The following is a 16,297-nucleotide window of genomic DNA, read 5'->3' as shown; positions in this document are numbered from 1 at the left end:
CTGCCCTTGAGTTGCTGATCTGTTATTATTTCAGATGTTTTTTATGTTTTAGTATCATAATATGGTTCAAGTTTTAATGTTACAGTAAGAACAAGAAACAACATGATGCAGTTTTCTTTCTGAAAGCTCTCCTCTGATTTTGGTAAATCAGATTACAATGACAGGTTAATTTTCCTGGGGAACTTTGCACTAAATTTTTCTGGTGTTTATTTTTCACTCTTTCTAGTGCTTTGACGCTTCAACTGTTGATGTTGTCAGTTGTGTTAGTATTTTATAAAATTAGAATTGAAATGAAAATAAAACCCAGGTGACATCTTGTTCAAGAGAATATGTAGAAATAAGGAACTGCAGATGCTGGGTTACAAAGCATTAGAGTATTCAGCGGGTCAGGCAGCATCTCTGGAGAACATGGATAGGTGACCTCATGGAGAACATGGATAGGTACCTGACCCCTTGAGTTATTCCAGCACTTTGTGCCTTTTTTTGTAAACCAGCACTTGCAGTTCCTTGTTTCTACATTTCCCACTGTAAAATCTCCTCTATGTATGCCTATGTATGTATGCCTACTTTGAAGAGGTTCTCCTCTCTTCAGTGTCTGAAGAAGGGCCCTGACTCGAAATGTTACCTATCCATGTTCTCCAGAGATGCTGCTTGAGCCGCTGGGATACTCCACCACTTTGTATCAATAGAATTTATAGTCTCTTTTATATCTGGAATGGAAGTTGGACAAGGTGTGACAATTAAAAGTCAGTGAAAGCATGATGGTAGAGAGCAAAAAACACTACAGCACAGGAACAGGTCCATCGGTTCCACAATATCTGTGACAATCATGATGCCAAGACAAACTCTTATCCATATCTCTCCAATCCCTGCATAGCCATGTGCCTTTTTAGGGGCAGCAAAGTGGCGCAACAGTAGAATTGCTGCCTCACAGCACCAGACCCAGTTTCGATCCTGCCTACGGGTGCTGTCTGTGTGGAGTTTGCATGTTCTCGCTGTGACCGTGTGGGATTTCTCCAGGTTCTCCAGTTTCTTCCCACACTCCAAAGACGTACAGATTTGTAGGTTCATTGGCTTTGGTAAGTTGTAAAATTGTCCCTAGTGTGTGTAGAATAGTATATGGGGTGATTGCTGGTTGGCACGGACTCGGTGGGCCAATGGTCCGTTTCCGCTCTATCTCTACAGTCTAAAGACTAAATTTATCTAGTCCCATTTGTCCGTGTTTGGCCCATATCCCACTTAAACCTTTTCGATCCATGTACCAGTACAGTGTCTTTTAAGTGCTGTTGTGGTACCTGCCTCAACTACCATCATTTTTTTCCATATAACCATTACCCTCTGAGCGAAAAGATTTCCCAACATGTTCCTATTAAATCTTGCCCCTTTCACTTTAAACCTGCCCTCTCAATCTTAATTTCCCTGCTCTGGGTAAAAGAGTTTGTGCATTCACCCTATCTGTTCCCCTCATGATCCTATACACTTCTATAAGATCACCCCACATCCTCTTGTGCTCCAACGAATAAAGTTCTAGCCTGCACAACCTCTCTCTATAGCTCAGGCTCTCGAGTCCTGGCCACATCTCAAATGTGGCCAGGTGGGGTTTTTTTTCTGAAATCTCAAATCAGTGAATTGAAACTAGAATCTGTAGATTTTACCAGAATGCAATGTGCTGTCTGCATAACTTACCCTGATAGGCACTTGCTGGGTCTCTTAATTACGTGTTTTTCTGCCTGATTAAATTGGGCCTAGATTCGGGAGGTAGCTGATCTTAATCCTGTTGTCATATTGGTGTACATTGCATATTAAAACTGCAAGATCTACTCGTGCCAACAACTTGCAACGCAAACTCTTCTGAGAGCGGATTTGAGCTTTTCACATTCCCTTCTTGTTGGTCCTGCAAATCTTTTAAATGCCCCACACAGACAAAGGCTCGATGTGTCCTCCGTTAGATCAATACTTGTAGTCTTGCACAATTTCAGCAGATGGTGCTCACTGATCGCGAACATGCTTAGTCAGTTGGAATTGGCAGCTATAACCTCTAGTTTGTTATTTTTTACATAAAGGCAGAAAAAATATGCAATTTGTTTTTTTTTAAAAGTTTATCCTCATGATATGCCATCCCAGTTGTAAGGTGATTTGCTTATTTTCAAATATACGTCTTCAAAGTAAAATCTAGTTAATCACAATATATTTCATAATTATATTTCAATATATTTCATATATTTATATTTCAAGGCGAACTGGAAGTTGACTGATTCACCGTTAAAGAAGGATGTCCCTCTGGCAGAGACAGAGCACTGTGCTCCATACAAGTACGTTTTCTCTCCCCTGCTAAATGGTTATTTTCTACAAATAACATTCGTTAACTCTAGACTTGATTTATCAAACTCTGGCAAAAAAACAGATCACAGCAGTTAGAAAATCAGGCACTTTCTCATAATGCTGATTAAAAAAATTTCTATAACAAAGTATGGTAGCATCAGTCAGTGGTTTAGGAGGTTTCTTGAAAATTCCATTCATCTTCAATAAAGGTTGATAAAGTTCTTCAATAAAGAATGAAGACACTGTGGGCTGTGTGTCTTCCAGCGCCAGAGATCTGAGTTCGTTCCTGATTACCTATGCTGTCTGTACGGAGTTTGTACATTTTCCCTGTGACCATGTGGATTTTCTCCGGGTGTTCCGGCTTCCTCCTGCACTCCAAAGATGTACAGGTTTGCAGATGAATTGGCTTCAGTAAAATTGTAAATTGTCTCTAGTGTGTAGGATAGTACTAGTGCATGGGGTGAACGCTGGTCGGCATGGAATCGGTGTGCCAATGGGCTTGTTTCCGCTGTATCTCTGGCCAGTTTCTGCTCTGTAAAATATGAATTTGTATCTTAGTGCAGCAGAAATGAGTTTGTTGGGCTTGATAAGTGCAACATGAAATTATGGTGAGTAAGAGGGAACTTGCCACCTGCTGAAACTGAAGTGCTCTGGTTTCCTCCCATATCCCAAAGAAGGGGGGGTTTATGGATTAATTGTCCCTCTGTAAATTGTCCCTCGTGTGCAGGGAGTGGATTAGAAAGTGGGTCAACATCCAATTGTTGCGAACAGTTGGACAGCATTTACTCGATGGGCCGAAGGGTGTGTTTCCACGCTGTATCTCCAAACTAAACACTCACTGCCCATTGTTCTATTTATTGTACTTTGACTTGCATGTGCTTATGCATGGTATATCTGATTTGTTTGGATAGCATGCAGAATAAAGCTTGTCACTGTACCTCGGTACATGTAACAATAATAAATGCTAAACCTAAAGATATTTTTAAGAACATGTGCTGTAGTTTCAAGTTGGGTTTTTTTTTAAATCCTTTTAACAAATCGTTTTTAACAACGGTTAGGACCTGACAGTTGAAGTAAATGAACAAAGCAATATAAAGACTTTAGACTTTAGAGATACAGCGTGGAAACAGGCCCTTCGGTCCACTGAGCCTGCGCCAACCAACAATCACCCCATACACTCGCACTATCCTACTACACACTGGAACAATTTACAATTTTACCGAAGCCAATTAACCTGCAAAGCTGTACGTCTTTGGAGTGTGGGAGGAAACCGGAGCACCCAGAGAAAACCCACGCGGTCACAAAGAGAATATATAAACTTCACACAGACATCAGCCGCAGTCTGGATCGAATCCAGGTTTCAGCGCTGTAAGGCAGCAACTCTACCACTGTGCCGCTTCTTTCAGCTGATTCTTTGGTTGCTCGCGTCTGACTCATTTTAGTCAATTTTTTCATATCGTTTTTGTGAAAATTGCATATCTAATCTGTTTTCTATATAATTTATTTTGAAAATTTAAGGTAGTTTGGCCCTCTTGTTGTGAAATGTGGTATCCAATATTTACAATAAAAGGCAAGCCGAATTATAGACAGCAACATCACAATCAACCATTCATTACCTTTTGTTTTCACCCTATTAACTTGAAATAAATATCTATAATTAAGAACCTTGCATACGACATAACACATTTCTGTGAGTGGTATATTAAATCTAGTTGGAAAAATCAAGCTTTTATAAGTAAACAAGGCAGGCATGTTAATTAGCTGAAATTTGCAACAGCAAAGATCTCCCAGATAACAAACAACATGAAAGGTTGCAACTTCATTTTATGCCTGACCACATTTGTTCATTCAATGCCTTTCTGCCTGTCATTTGTTGGAACTGAGATCATTTCGGCACTGACAGTAGGATAGTGCTGGTGTCCGGGGATCGCGGGTCGGCGCGGACTCGGTCGGCCAAAGGGCCTGTGTCTCTCGGACTATCCTTGTTCACTGGCTTTATCTTGCACTCAACGCTATTCCCTTATCATGTATCTATACATTGTAAATGGCTCGATTGTAATCATGAATTGTCTTTCCGCTAAACACGCAACAAAAGCTTTGGTCGGCCAAAGGGCCTGTGTCTCTCGGACTATCCTTGTTCACTGGCTTTATCTTGCACTAAACGCTATTCCCTTATCATGTATCTATACATTGTAAATGGCTCGATTGTAATCATGAATTGTCTTTCCGCTAAACACGCAACAAAAGCTTTGGTCGGCCAAAGGGCCTGTGTCTCTCGGACTATCCTTGTTCACTGGCTTTATCTTGCACTAAACGCTATTCCCTTATCATGTATCTATACATTGTAAATGGCTCGATTGTAATCATGAATTGTCTTTCCGCTAAACACGCAACAAAAGCTTTACACTGTACCGCAGGTACATGTGACAATAAACTAAACTGAACTGAACTCTAAACTAAACCAAACATTGTGGGCCGAAGGGCCTGTTCCTGTGCTTTGTTGCTTTATGTTCTATTTTTATTCTGGGTTAACTGAACATACAGTTGTTTGTGATACGATTTTTTAAATATTCTCGAATTCAATCTATCCTTCTATTTCCAATACTATTTGTTTCCAGAGGCCCACTTGTGCTTTGTATCTTGGATTTTTTTTTCTCATGTGCAACCTCTTTAAAATCCTTTTCCTATCTTTGCTTCATTTCCTTCCTTTGTAGTCAGACCCAAACAGAAGTAAGTTAATCTGTGCCCCACTTGGACCCCCTCTTTCCTGTGATCCACCTGGATGTGCACCCATTTCTCCCCCCCCCCCAACTTCTTCCACCTATATTCCTACCATTTTGCACATCTTCTATTATGTCTCCTTATGTCACACCAGGTGACTTTTCATCTCTGTCCGTTGTCCAATCATCTGCCAATCAAGCCCACCACGCTTCCCTGTATCCACCCATCACTCACTAGACTTTGTCCTGCCCTCTCTCACCTCTCTTCCAGCTTTTTCCCCACTATAACAATCAATCTGAAGGAGGGTCCTGACCAGAAACTTTACCTATTTATGTTCTCCAGAGATGCTGACTGACCTACTGAGTTACTCTTTGTGTCTTTTTTTGTTAACCACCATTTGCAGTTCCTTGTGTCTAAATTAATCTCGTGATTCGCAGCGTATGGCTTTGGAGTATTTAATTGAAAATTCCCTTTTTACATTCTTCATGTGCTTGACGTTCAGATCTTGGGTTCAGCTCTTTCTCTGCTGAAGAACAATAAATACTTTCTTCTTGTCCACTCCCGCTACAGTTCCAGTCTTTGCAAGCCTCCAATCTCGTGAATCGACCAATTCAATCTGAAAAACAATCAGGATTTGAAAAGTCACTTTTGTTTAACATTTGAACTTTCACAAGTCCATAAGGTCTGTTATTTATAGTGCAGAAGATTTTATAGAGTCATACAATGTGGAAAAAGGCTCTTCGGCCCAACTTGCCCACACCAATCAACATGCCCCATTTACACTGGTCCCACCTGCCTCTGCTTTTGGCCCATATTCTTCTAAATCTATCCTATCCATGTACCTGTCCAAATGTTTCTTAGCAAAATGTACACTACTTGACTAACTCAACGGATCAAGAGCATCAAATGACGGCAAAGAGATGGTCAACATTTCAGTCCTGGTGCAGGGTCTCAACCCGAAACCTCGACCATCCCTTTGCTTCCACAGATGCCCTCAACCAGCTGATTCTTCTCCCAGTTTATTGGTTGCCCCAGATTCCAGCATCTTGTAGCTTCTTGTTTGTTTTGCGCAATTAAGCTATTACAGTAGGATTCTTGGCATTAGTTGGAAGAAGACATCCCAAATTCTTGCCCCAAACCTCCGGCCAATGATCCATGACAAAATTTGGAGGTATAAGATGAGAGGATTAGAGGTATAGGTCGGGTAGATGCATAGAGTCTTGCACAGAGTAGGGGAATCGAGGACCAGAGGACATAGGTTCAAGGTGAAGGAGAAAAGATTTAATAGGAATCCGAGGGATAACTTTTTCACACAAAGGGTGGTGGGTGTATGGAACAAGCTGCCAGTAGAGGTAGTTGAGGCTGGGACTATCCCATTGTTTAAGAAACAGTTAGTCAGGTACATGGATAGGGCAGGTTTGGAGGGATATGGACCAAGCGCAGGCAAGTGGGGCTAGTGTAGCTGGGACATTGTTGGCCGGTGTGGGCAAGTTGAGCCGAAGGGCCTGTTTCCACGCTGTATCACTCTATGACCCTGAGGATTCATCTTGTTATGATTTCATCACTTTTGAGAAGTCCATTGACATGTACATTGGAAAGAAAGGCCTCTTGGGCTACTTATACAAACCTTTGCCACTGTTCGTGAGATTGAAGTTTGAAAGAAAAAAAAAACTGAAATTAAATTCCTTTTTATTTTGCATATGTAATTGGAACACGATATAGTTGAGCAGGTCATTTTATTGGGTCATTAACCAGTGGCAGCAAAACCTTACTGAATGGAAAATAGATATTTCACAGATAAGTGCATAGGATGCCAGATTTACAAAGCCAGTTTGCACTCCTGCCAGGGCCTTCAGTGAAGTACCTCTGCATTGCTGCTGGCATGTTACCAACCCCTGAAGGGGTGATTATCTTGCCATGCTGGTATAAGTTTGGAGCAGTAATTCAGCAGGATTTACAGTGCCAATCTAGTGCTGGATCTCTGTAAATGCCAGATTAACTTGGACACAAACTTGGCAGTATAAACTGGTTATAAAACATTCAACTTCTGTGTTGAGGAATTAGTTCCAAAATGTGATATTCTCCCATGAAACTAATACATAGTTCCAAAATATTAAAGGTTACACTGCAATAAATGTCATTATATCTGCAACCGAAACTGGTGCAGAGGGGTGTTAGAATTCATACCTGCACGAAGTAAGAAGCCAAAATGTGATTCTCTTCACTACCTGGTGGCTTTCCTCCCAACCAGATGATCGCAGGTTCAAGAGATGTAGGAAAATTGGCTGTTTTGTGTTGTTACAAGTACACCTTCTGTCTGCTAATCACGTACCAGCATTGATTATAGTCATGGCCAATGGAGATCAAAACTATCCCTTGTTTTACCAAAGAAGGTTGTGTAGTGTGCCTGATACTGAGCGATATTAACATTGAGCCATTTTTTTCTGACGTACGTATACTTGCATTACAGAGAGACCATGGAGTTTGCTTTTCAGGGGGTTTATCAAGAATTTAAACACCTGTCCGCCTTGACCAAGAAACAAACAAAACTTCTTGGTAAATGTATCTACAGCAAAGAAGTAATAAGTGAGTACCGTACACATTTGTATTGTACATCAATTGTTTAGGGAATCATTGACATTTCTGTAAAACTGAAGACCTGATTATTTTTATTGTAACAAACTCCATAGAAAATCTTTTTTTTTTTGTTGCTATCTGACACCCTTTATTTCGATTTGCCTTTCCTTTGCCATTTTTGGAACTGGAATGAGCTTTTGTCACAAGCAATGGGCAAATATTTAATTCCAAAGGGAGATTTTGAAGATTTTCTTGATGGGATTGCCAATTCAGTTCAGATAACAGCTTATTGATTTTGCCATGCTGTGTAAAAAAAAATGTTTTCACCTTTTTAATTTATATCCGTTCTTAAAGCCTTCTGCTGCTTCTGTGCAATGATCAACAACCTCAGCATTCAAAGTATGAATTTTGAATACTTGAAATCGTGCAAAGGGAGGAAAACACAGGTTAAAATTAAATTATCGAAAGTTTCATGATGGTGAAATGCTGCTAGAAATATATTTATGGTGCAAAATCCGTAATTGTGTGTAAAATGTTCCTTTCTTAATTCACTATACCCAAACATCAAGATGTTTTAATTATTAACTACCCCAATTACCTCAATAATTATTAAAGAAACTTGCAAAAAAAATTATTTGATAAATGATCAAAAATATAGGCCGTACATTGGTTTAATTTTAGTACTTTAATTTATTTTAGTTTAGTGATATAGCATGGAGTCAGACCGTTTGGCCCATTGAGTCTGCGTCGACCAGCGATCACCCTGGATACATGCTAGGGACAATTTACAATTTTACAGGGGCCAATTAACCTACAAACTTGCACGTCTTGCACGAGTGTGGGAGGAAACCAGATTACCCGAAGAAGATCCACGCGTTCACTGGGAGAACGTGCAAACTGTACAGACAGTACCCAAAGTCAAGATCGAACCTGGGTCTCTGGTGCTGTAAGGTAGCAACTCTACCGCTGCCCCACAGTGCTGCCCTCTACTCAAACAATCCAGATTTATCTTTTGGTATTACAGCAAAGAAAGATTAAACTATTAATAAAGGAATAAGTAGAGAATATAATGAAATTTATCAAGAATTTAAAAATAATAAAAGTATCTATGGAATTTTGAGGAAGTTACCAACATCCCCCAATCTTTTATATAGATAGTGAGTTTGGGAGATCAGTAATGGAAAACATGGAGATGCAAAAAAATACAGAGCATAGAACAGTACAGCACAGGAACAGGAACTTTGGTCCATAATGTCGGAACAGGATGCCAAGACCAACTCTTATCTGCTCGTACATGGTCCACATCTCACCATTCCCTGCATATCCCATGTGCCCATGCAAACGTTTCTTAAAAGCCAGACAACCTTAAATTAAACAGGCATATTGCATCAGTATTCATTATGAAAGATACAGGTACATTTCCAGAAAAAAATTGTGAATTTGGAATTGGAAGAAGATCAACAAAATTTGTGTCATACAGCACGGAAGCAGACCCTTTGGCCCAACTCATCCACATCAACCAAAATGCCCCATCTACATTCGTCCCGCTTGCCTGCCTTTGGCCCACATCCTGCTAAACCTTTCCTACCCATGTACCTGTCTTGTGTTTGACCTGCTGAGTTACTCTAGCATTTTGTGTCTATCTTTAGTATAAACCAGCATCTGCAGTTCCTTTTTAATACATTTTATTCCATTTGCCTGCGTTTGGCCCTTATCTCTCTAAACCCTCTCTTCCCATCCATGTACCTGTCAAAATGTCTGTTAAATGCTGTTATTGTACCTGTCTTGACTACCTCCTCTGGCAGCTCGTTCCATATACCCACCATCTACTGTGTGGAAAAAGTTACCCCTCAGGTTCCCATTAAATCTTCTCCGTCTCATCATAAACCTATGTTCTCTGGTTCTTGATTCCTCTACCCTGGGGAAAATGCTGTGCAAATTGTTGGAGCTGGTGGCTGACCAATCTCTAGGCCCTGAAAGATTTCAGCCTGGTGACTTAAAATAAGTGGCTAGTGAGATAGTGAACACGTAGGTTTTAATTTTCCAAGATTCCCTGCATAGTGTCAGTGGTGCTGAGATTTAGAAAATCAGCCACTTTTGTAGTGAATAGTGGGCCAGGCTCAAGGGTCTGAGAGCAGGAATCCATATTATACCACGCTGCAAGATTACCAGTATAATCAAGGATGAGTCTCGCCCCGGTCACTCCTTCTCCCCTCTCCCATCAGGCAAGAAGTGTGAAAACGCACACCTCCAGATGTAGGGACAGTTTCTTTCCAGCTGTCATCAGGCAACTGAACCATCCTCTCAACAACTAGAGGAAGGTCCTGAACTCCCATCTACCTCATTGAAGACCTTCAGACTATCTTTAATTAGACTTTACTGGACTTTATATTGCACTAAATGTTATTCCCTTTATCCTGTATCTGTACACTGTGGATGGCTCGATTGTAATCATGTATGGTCTTTGCTCTGCCTGGATACTACTTAACAAATGATTTTCACTGTGACAATAAAATGAATTAAAGCCATCTGTTTATGATGTTCCTAATTTGTGATATAAATACCAATAACAAAAATGTGTTTTTTTTCAATTTTAGCCATGCCTTTCTCGATGCCTGTACAATGCACAGATAAAAGAGAACACGAACATGTTGTAAAAGCTATTGTGAAGGATGGAAGTGCAACAAAGGACTTTGCACCACAAGGGCACAGAGCTCAACAGGGAGAACTTCCACTTGTTGAGTCATTGTCTGAGCTGGATATCAAGTTCCCACCCTCTGATAATGACTATGATTTCCTGCACAGTGCACCAGAAAAACCAGGAGTGAAGCTTGCTATTGAAGCTCCTCCTTGTGCAGGAGAAGAGGAGCTGTTGAAAGAGAATGTCCAGGACCTTGACAGTAAAATCTGCATTAAGCAAGAGTGGCCTTCGTTTGAAATGTGCCACGATAAACCAACCAATGAAATGTCTGCCGATCTTTTTTGTGGCGAACAAGGAAAGGGTGCAAATATTAATAAATCCACAGTGGACAGAAATCCATTTAGAGGTCCTTCGAGCCCTTCAGATCATAAACCTCCAGATCTTTTCCTAAAGGTTGAAGAATCTAACCTTAAGCTTCCATCAACGGAGATGAGAGGGCCGCAACAGGTAGGTCACCATTACAAAACCAGCTTGATGCATAATTTATTCCAGTTGCATTATTGGTTTACTTGGTGTTATAGTTCATATTTACAATTGGATCCGATTTTAGTGTCAAAATGACAGGGGCAGTGTTTATTTGTGTTTACATAGTACAGGTCCACCACCGATTTTTTGGCAACTGGTGGTCCAGTGCCTCTTTTGATCTGGACAAAATTATGAGAGTACACTTGAAATCCCCCTCCATCTCCCCCCCCCCCTCCCAGAAGTCCCCTGAAAATATGGCACCTAGGACGGGTGAAGCGGCCGATCTCTTCTTCATCGGGACTTCAGCGGCCGATCGGTGAGTCAAATTTGCCCCCTGCGGCCGGGGCTCTGGAACTCCAGCCCAGCCGGAGCCGGCAGATCCGTTCCCAGAGTCGGCAGATCCGTTCCTGTAGCCGACTTTGTGGGCCAGTATCTTGGCTCCCCTGCAGCCTAGAAGGACCGTTCCAGTATCATTGGACTCGATTAAAGATAGTCCGAAGGTCTCGAGTGCGTAAATAGTAGCTCAGGACCGCTCTCTAGTTGTTGGTGAATGGTGGGCCAGGCTCAAGGGTCTGAGACTTGAGGTAAGGTCCAATTAATTATAGTCCGAAGATCTCCAATGAGGTAGATGGTTCGGTAGCCTGATAACAGCTGGGAAGAAACTGTCCTTGAATCTGGAGGTGTGTTTATTCACACTTCTCTACCTCTTGACTGATGGGAGAGGGGAGAAAGGGGAGTTACCGGAATGAGACTGGTCTTTGATTAGACCGGTGGCCTTGCTGAAGCAGCGTGAAGTATAGATAGAGACAATAGAAGGGAGGTTGATTTGCCTGATGGTCTGGGCTGTGTCCACAATTCTCTGCAATTTCTTGCGGTCTGGATGGAGCTGTGATGAATCCCGATAAAATGCTTTCTATGGCGCATCCGTAGAAGTTGATGAAAGTATGTATGATACCTTTTCACGTCATGACTGAACTTACCAATTTTATCTACTTGTGAAAATAGTTGAAGTACAGCAAGGAATTGTTGCTGATAAGATCAGCATTTATTACCCCATCCATAATTGATCTTAGGAAGTTAGTGGTAAGCTGCAAACTGATGCTATTATACCTGGTTGTTGGTGTTAATGTTTGCGTTGATACTGGATCAGGACCCAACAAAGATGAAGGATCTGCAGATGCTGGAATCTTGAGCTAAACACAAAGTGCTGGAGGAACTCAGCGGGTCAGCATCTATGGAGGGAACGGACTGGCCACCTTTCCGATCAGGGCTCTTCTTAAATGATGAAGGAATAATTGTTTTCAAGTAAGGGCAGAGGATGACTGGAAGAAGCTGAACATGGTTGTATTCCCATGTGCCTCAATCCTCATCCCTTATGGTTTGAGAACTGGTGTCGGAGTAGCCTAGGATGATTGGAGTTTGTGAACAGTGCACACTAGTTCCAGAGGTTGAGAGAGTGAACATTTCAACTCTTGTCTGGCAGAAGGTACAGAAGCATGAAAGTGCACATCACCTGACTCAGGAACAACTTCTTCCCCTCTGTTATCAGGCTTCTGAACAGTCTTGCCATAAGCTAGGATACTGTCTAATTCACCTCTACCCCATTGCAGACATTGACTTTGTCTATGGAACCGAACCGATACTCTACAATGCTGAGAACGATATTCTGCACTCTGTATCTTCTCTTTGCTCTACCTATTGCACTTCAGTTTGAACTGATTGTATTTAGACAGAGCACCAGTGAGGTTGTGCTGCGTTACTGATGGAAACTTGGAATTTCTACATTATGCTATATGTGAAAATCTTGAAGTTGCTGTCAGTCGCTCTGAGTAATGATGATGAACTCTCCTAGTTTCGTTACTACTGCAAAGCCAGAGCCATTAAGTTCTGAATTTGCAAAGAATTATTTGCGACGAATTTTCCGACAACCATGCTTCTCAGCATTAACTGAGTGATATTGGGAAGAAAAGTGCAGCTGATAAAACACTGATGACTGCTCATCATCGTTACTTAATTTCAGCAGTTTATATCCCATCTGAAATTTGAGGATCTGTACAATGAAACACCCAATGCTGAGTTCTGTTGAAATCCACTAGTTTTCTTTTGTGAGATATTCTCATTGGAAAGCAGCATGTTGTGGTGTTGCTTCAATTTAGTTTAGAGAAATAGTGCGGAAATAGGCAATTCGACCCACCGAGTCCGCGCCGATCCCCATACACTAATATTAGCCTACACACTAGTGACAATTTACAGTCTTTACCAAAGCCAATCAACCTACAAATCTGTATGTCTCTGGAGTGTGGGAGGAAACCAGGGCACCCGGAGAAAACCCACACTGTCACAGGGAGAACGTACAAACTCAGCACAGACAGCACCCCTGGTCAGGATCAAGCCCGGGTCTTTGGTGCTACGAGGCAACAACTCTACCGCTGTGCCGAGGCAACAACTCTACTCTACACCATGCTGCCCCAGTCTTTGCTCATGACAAAAAGGCATTACAAGCGGCATTGAAATATTACTGGAAGATGCTTTTCAGATAAATAATGGGCACAAAGTGCTGGAGTAACTCGGCAGGTCAAGCATGGATGGATAGGTGACGTTACAGGTCAGGACCCTTCTTCAGACTGATTGGGGTGGTGGAGGGATCATAATTTCCTGCTGCTTCAAACAGCAAATTATCGAAGCAGCAGTCTGAAGAAGGGTTGCGACCTGAAACGTCACCTATCCGTGTTCTCTAGAGATGCTGCCAGACCCACTGAGTTATTCCAACACTTTGTGTGTATCTGTTTTGGGAAACCAGCCTCTGCACTTCTTCGTTTCTGCATGTTTTTCAGATGCTGCCCCTCATTATTTTTGCAGCTTTTAAATCTTCGATGTGCATCTCTTTCCTGCTGCTTTGCTCCTGATTATATATTTTTTTGTCTCTGCAGTTGCTTCTTGCTGCCCCACTTCCCCTTCCCCTCACTTGAACCTTGTTTTAACTATCTGTTGTTCCAGGTGCCGCTGCAAGCTCCCTGGAATCACTCCGCCGCCATCATTTCCTGCGGCCTCGAACAGCGAACTGTCAGTAAACAGCAGGATTAGCACGCTGGCAGCTCACTTTCTGCATTTAAATAGGGGTTGATCAGACAAATCAGTTCAGCCACCTGCCCAGGGAGGGTTGGTGAAGCACACACACGCCACCTGACTACCCTGTGTCTGCCAGAGAAATCTGCAACCCCACCCCAGTCATTAACAAGCCGCAGAGAGACCTTTATCATTTTAGTTTTATTTTAACAGGAAAAAATGTGATTATACCGTGATTAGAAAACAGTGCATTATTCGATACCGAACCAAAATCACGAATGCTATTTTAATTAAACAACAATTTAACACACAGTGGCAGCATGGGGGTGGTACAGTGGGGCATCAGTAGAGTTACTGCCTTACAGGGCCAAAGACTTCCTGACTACAGGTGCTGTCTGTACGGTGTTTGTAGGTGCACCCTGTGAACGCGCGGGTTTACTCAGGGTGCTCTGGTTTCCTCCCACACTCCAAAGACGAGCTGGTTTATTGGTTATGTGTAGGAAAGAACTGCAGATGCTGGTTTAAATCGAAGGTAGATCACAAAATGCTGGTTAATTCAGCGGGACAGGCAGCATCTCTGGAGAGAAGGAATGGGTGACGTTTCAGGTCAAGACCCTTCTTCAGACTTTATAAGTTAATATAGGTTGATAGGTTAATTGGCTTCTGTAAATTGTCCCTAATGTGTAGGATAGAACTACTAGACAGGTGATTGCTGGTCGGTGCGAACTCAGTGGGCCGAAGGGCCTGCTTCTACACTGTAGCTCTAAACTAAACTAATCAAATGATAATTACATTTTAATTCACTGAAGTACTCTGAACTTCATCAATTACATCATGCTCTTAAGACAGCTCAGTGCCCTTCCACATCCCAAAGATGTATGGGTTTGTAGGTTAATTGATCTCTGTAAATGGCCACTAATATTTAGGGAGTGGATGAGAAAGTGGGATAACGTAGAACTAGTGTGAACGGGTGATCGATGGGCCTGTTTCCATTCTTTTTCTCTAAACTAAACGAAACTAAACCTGAATATAGATTCAGCAAAGGCATCAAGTGAATGGTTTTCTATTCACTTAAATAATTTGTTTTATGTTCAGTTTGAAAAGGAACTGCAGATGCTGGTTTATACCAGAGATAGACACAAAATGCTGGAGTAACTCAGTGGGTCAGGCAGCATCTCTGGAGTAACCTATTTTTCCAAAGATGCTGTCTGACCCGCTGAGTTACTCCAGCATTTTGTGTCTATTGCGGGCAATTGGGACCAGCTTTGATGGGGCAACTTGGTTTGCATGGACGAGTTGGGCCTGAGTAGAAAGTCTAGGCAGGTACTACAGAAGTATGTAAAAGTGAGATTGCTCACCAACTAATGAAGATTCTCCAGTGGAATAAATTGTTGGATGCTATCTTGTGTAATGTTATACGAATGTAAGTGGTGCCTTTTCCAATTATATATGTATAACGTTGTTTGGTCAAAGTGATGCATGCTAAAGAAGAAATCTCTTCAATCTGCTTCTCATTAATCTACATACGAAGTTGGATTTATGTTGAGCAACTTTATTTACCATAGATCTTAGGATGAACTGGATCTAAATGGTCAGCTTGTTGTTGGACATAGTTTTCAGAGTTTGAACGAATGAGTGAATGATATTTTATTGTCACCTGTATCTTGGTACATTGAAATGCTTTGTTTTGCTTGCAACCTAGGCAGTACGCAAGTGTTGCCTCGTTTAGGTGTCAACAAAGTTACAACAGTCCTATCTATTGCCTGCCCCCACATGTTGCAGCCTCCCCCCCTCCATTGATTCCCCCTTCCTTCTTGACGCCAATCGTTCTCGACATCCCCCCACCTGCTCCCCCAGTGTTCTCAGCAGCCCCACGCCGGGTCCCTCCATTGTTCTCAGTGGTCTAACTCGCTCTCGACATCCGCCTCGTTCATGGTCCCTCCTCGCTCTCGGCAACACGGTTCCCGTTGATGCCAGTGGCTCAGGGCTGAAATCGGGAGTCCACGGTGGGCAAGCCAGGCCTACCGGCAGGTCGCTGGTCCGCGGCGAGTAATCCTCAATCCACAACGAGCGGTTCACTGTCCTCGGTCCATGCCAAGCGATCCTCGGTCCTTAGCGAGCACTGCTTGCCGAGACACTCAGAACAACTGTCTGGTCTATATCCTTTCAATGTTACAGTATAGGTTCTTATGTCCAGTATCATTTCTTGCACAGTTAATGTGATAATAGGCAGCATTCTTGAGGTTGAGTAGAGCATATTATGGAAGACATTTACTTGGAGACTAACCACATGAGTGCAAACATGTGTAGGAAGGAATTGGCAAATGCTGGTTTACACCGAAGATAGACAAAGTGCTGGAGTAATTCAGCGGGTCAGGCAGCATCTCTGGAGAAATGGAATAGGTAACGTTTTGGGTCAGAACTCCTCTTCAGACTTGCAAACTT

General features: G+C 42.1%; 1 protein-coding gene across 3 annotated transcripts in view; it reads left to right on the top strand.

Moving 5' to 3' along the window:
* The window catches only part of tank (TRAF family member-associated NFKB activator), a 46,307-nt gene that overhangs the window by 16,097 nt on the left and 13,913 nt on the right, over positions 1-16,297 (top strand). For all 3 annotated transcript variants that reach the window (XM_078403821.1, XM_078403819.1, XM_078403818.1), the window contains 3 exons: positions 2,236-2,312; positions 7,514-7,629; positions 10,218-10,768. In XM_078403821.1, coding sequence (XP_078259947.1) covers positions 2,236-2,312; positions 7,514-7,629; positions 10,218-10,768 — 744 coding nt within the window. The remainder of the gene's footprint in view (positions 1-2,235; positions 2,313-7,513; positions 7,630-10,217; positions 10,769-16,297) is intronic.

This window comes from Rhinoraja longicauda, chromosome 8 (genome assembly GCF_053455715.1).
Source record: "Rhinoraja longicauda isolate Sanriku21f chromosome 8, sRhiLon1.1, whole genome shotgun sequence".
In the NCBI taxonomy this organism is placed as follows: domain Eukaryota; kingdom Metazoa; phylum Chordata; class Chondrichthyes; order Rajiformes; family Arhynchobatidae; genus Rhinoraja; species Rhinoraja longicauda.
The sequence above is the reverse complement of the archived record's forward strand: the minus strand, read 5'-3'. Positions and strand labels throughout refer to the sequence as shown.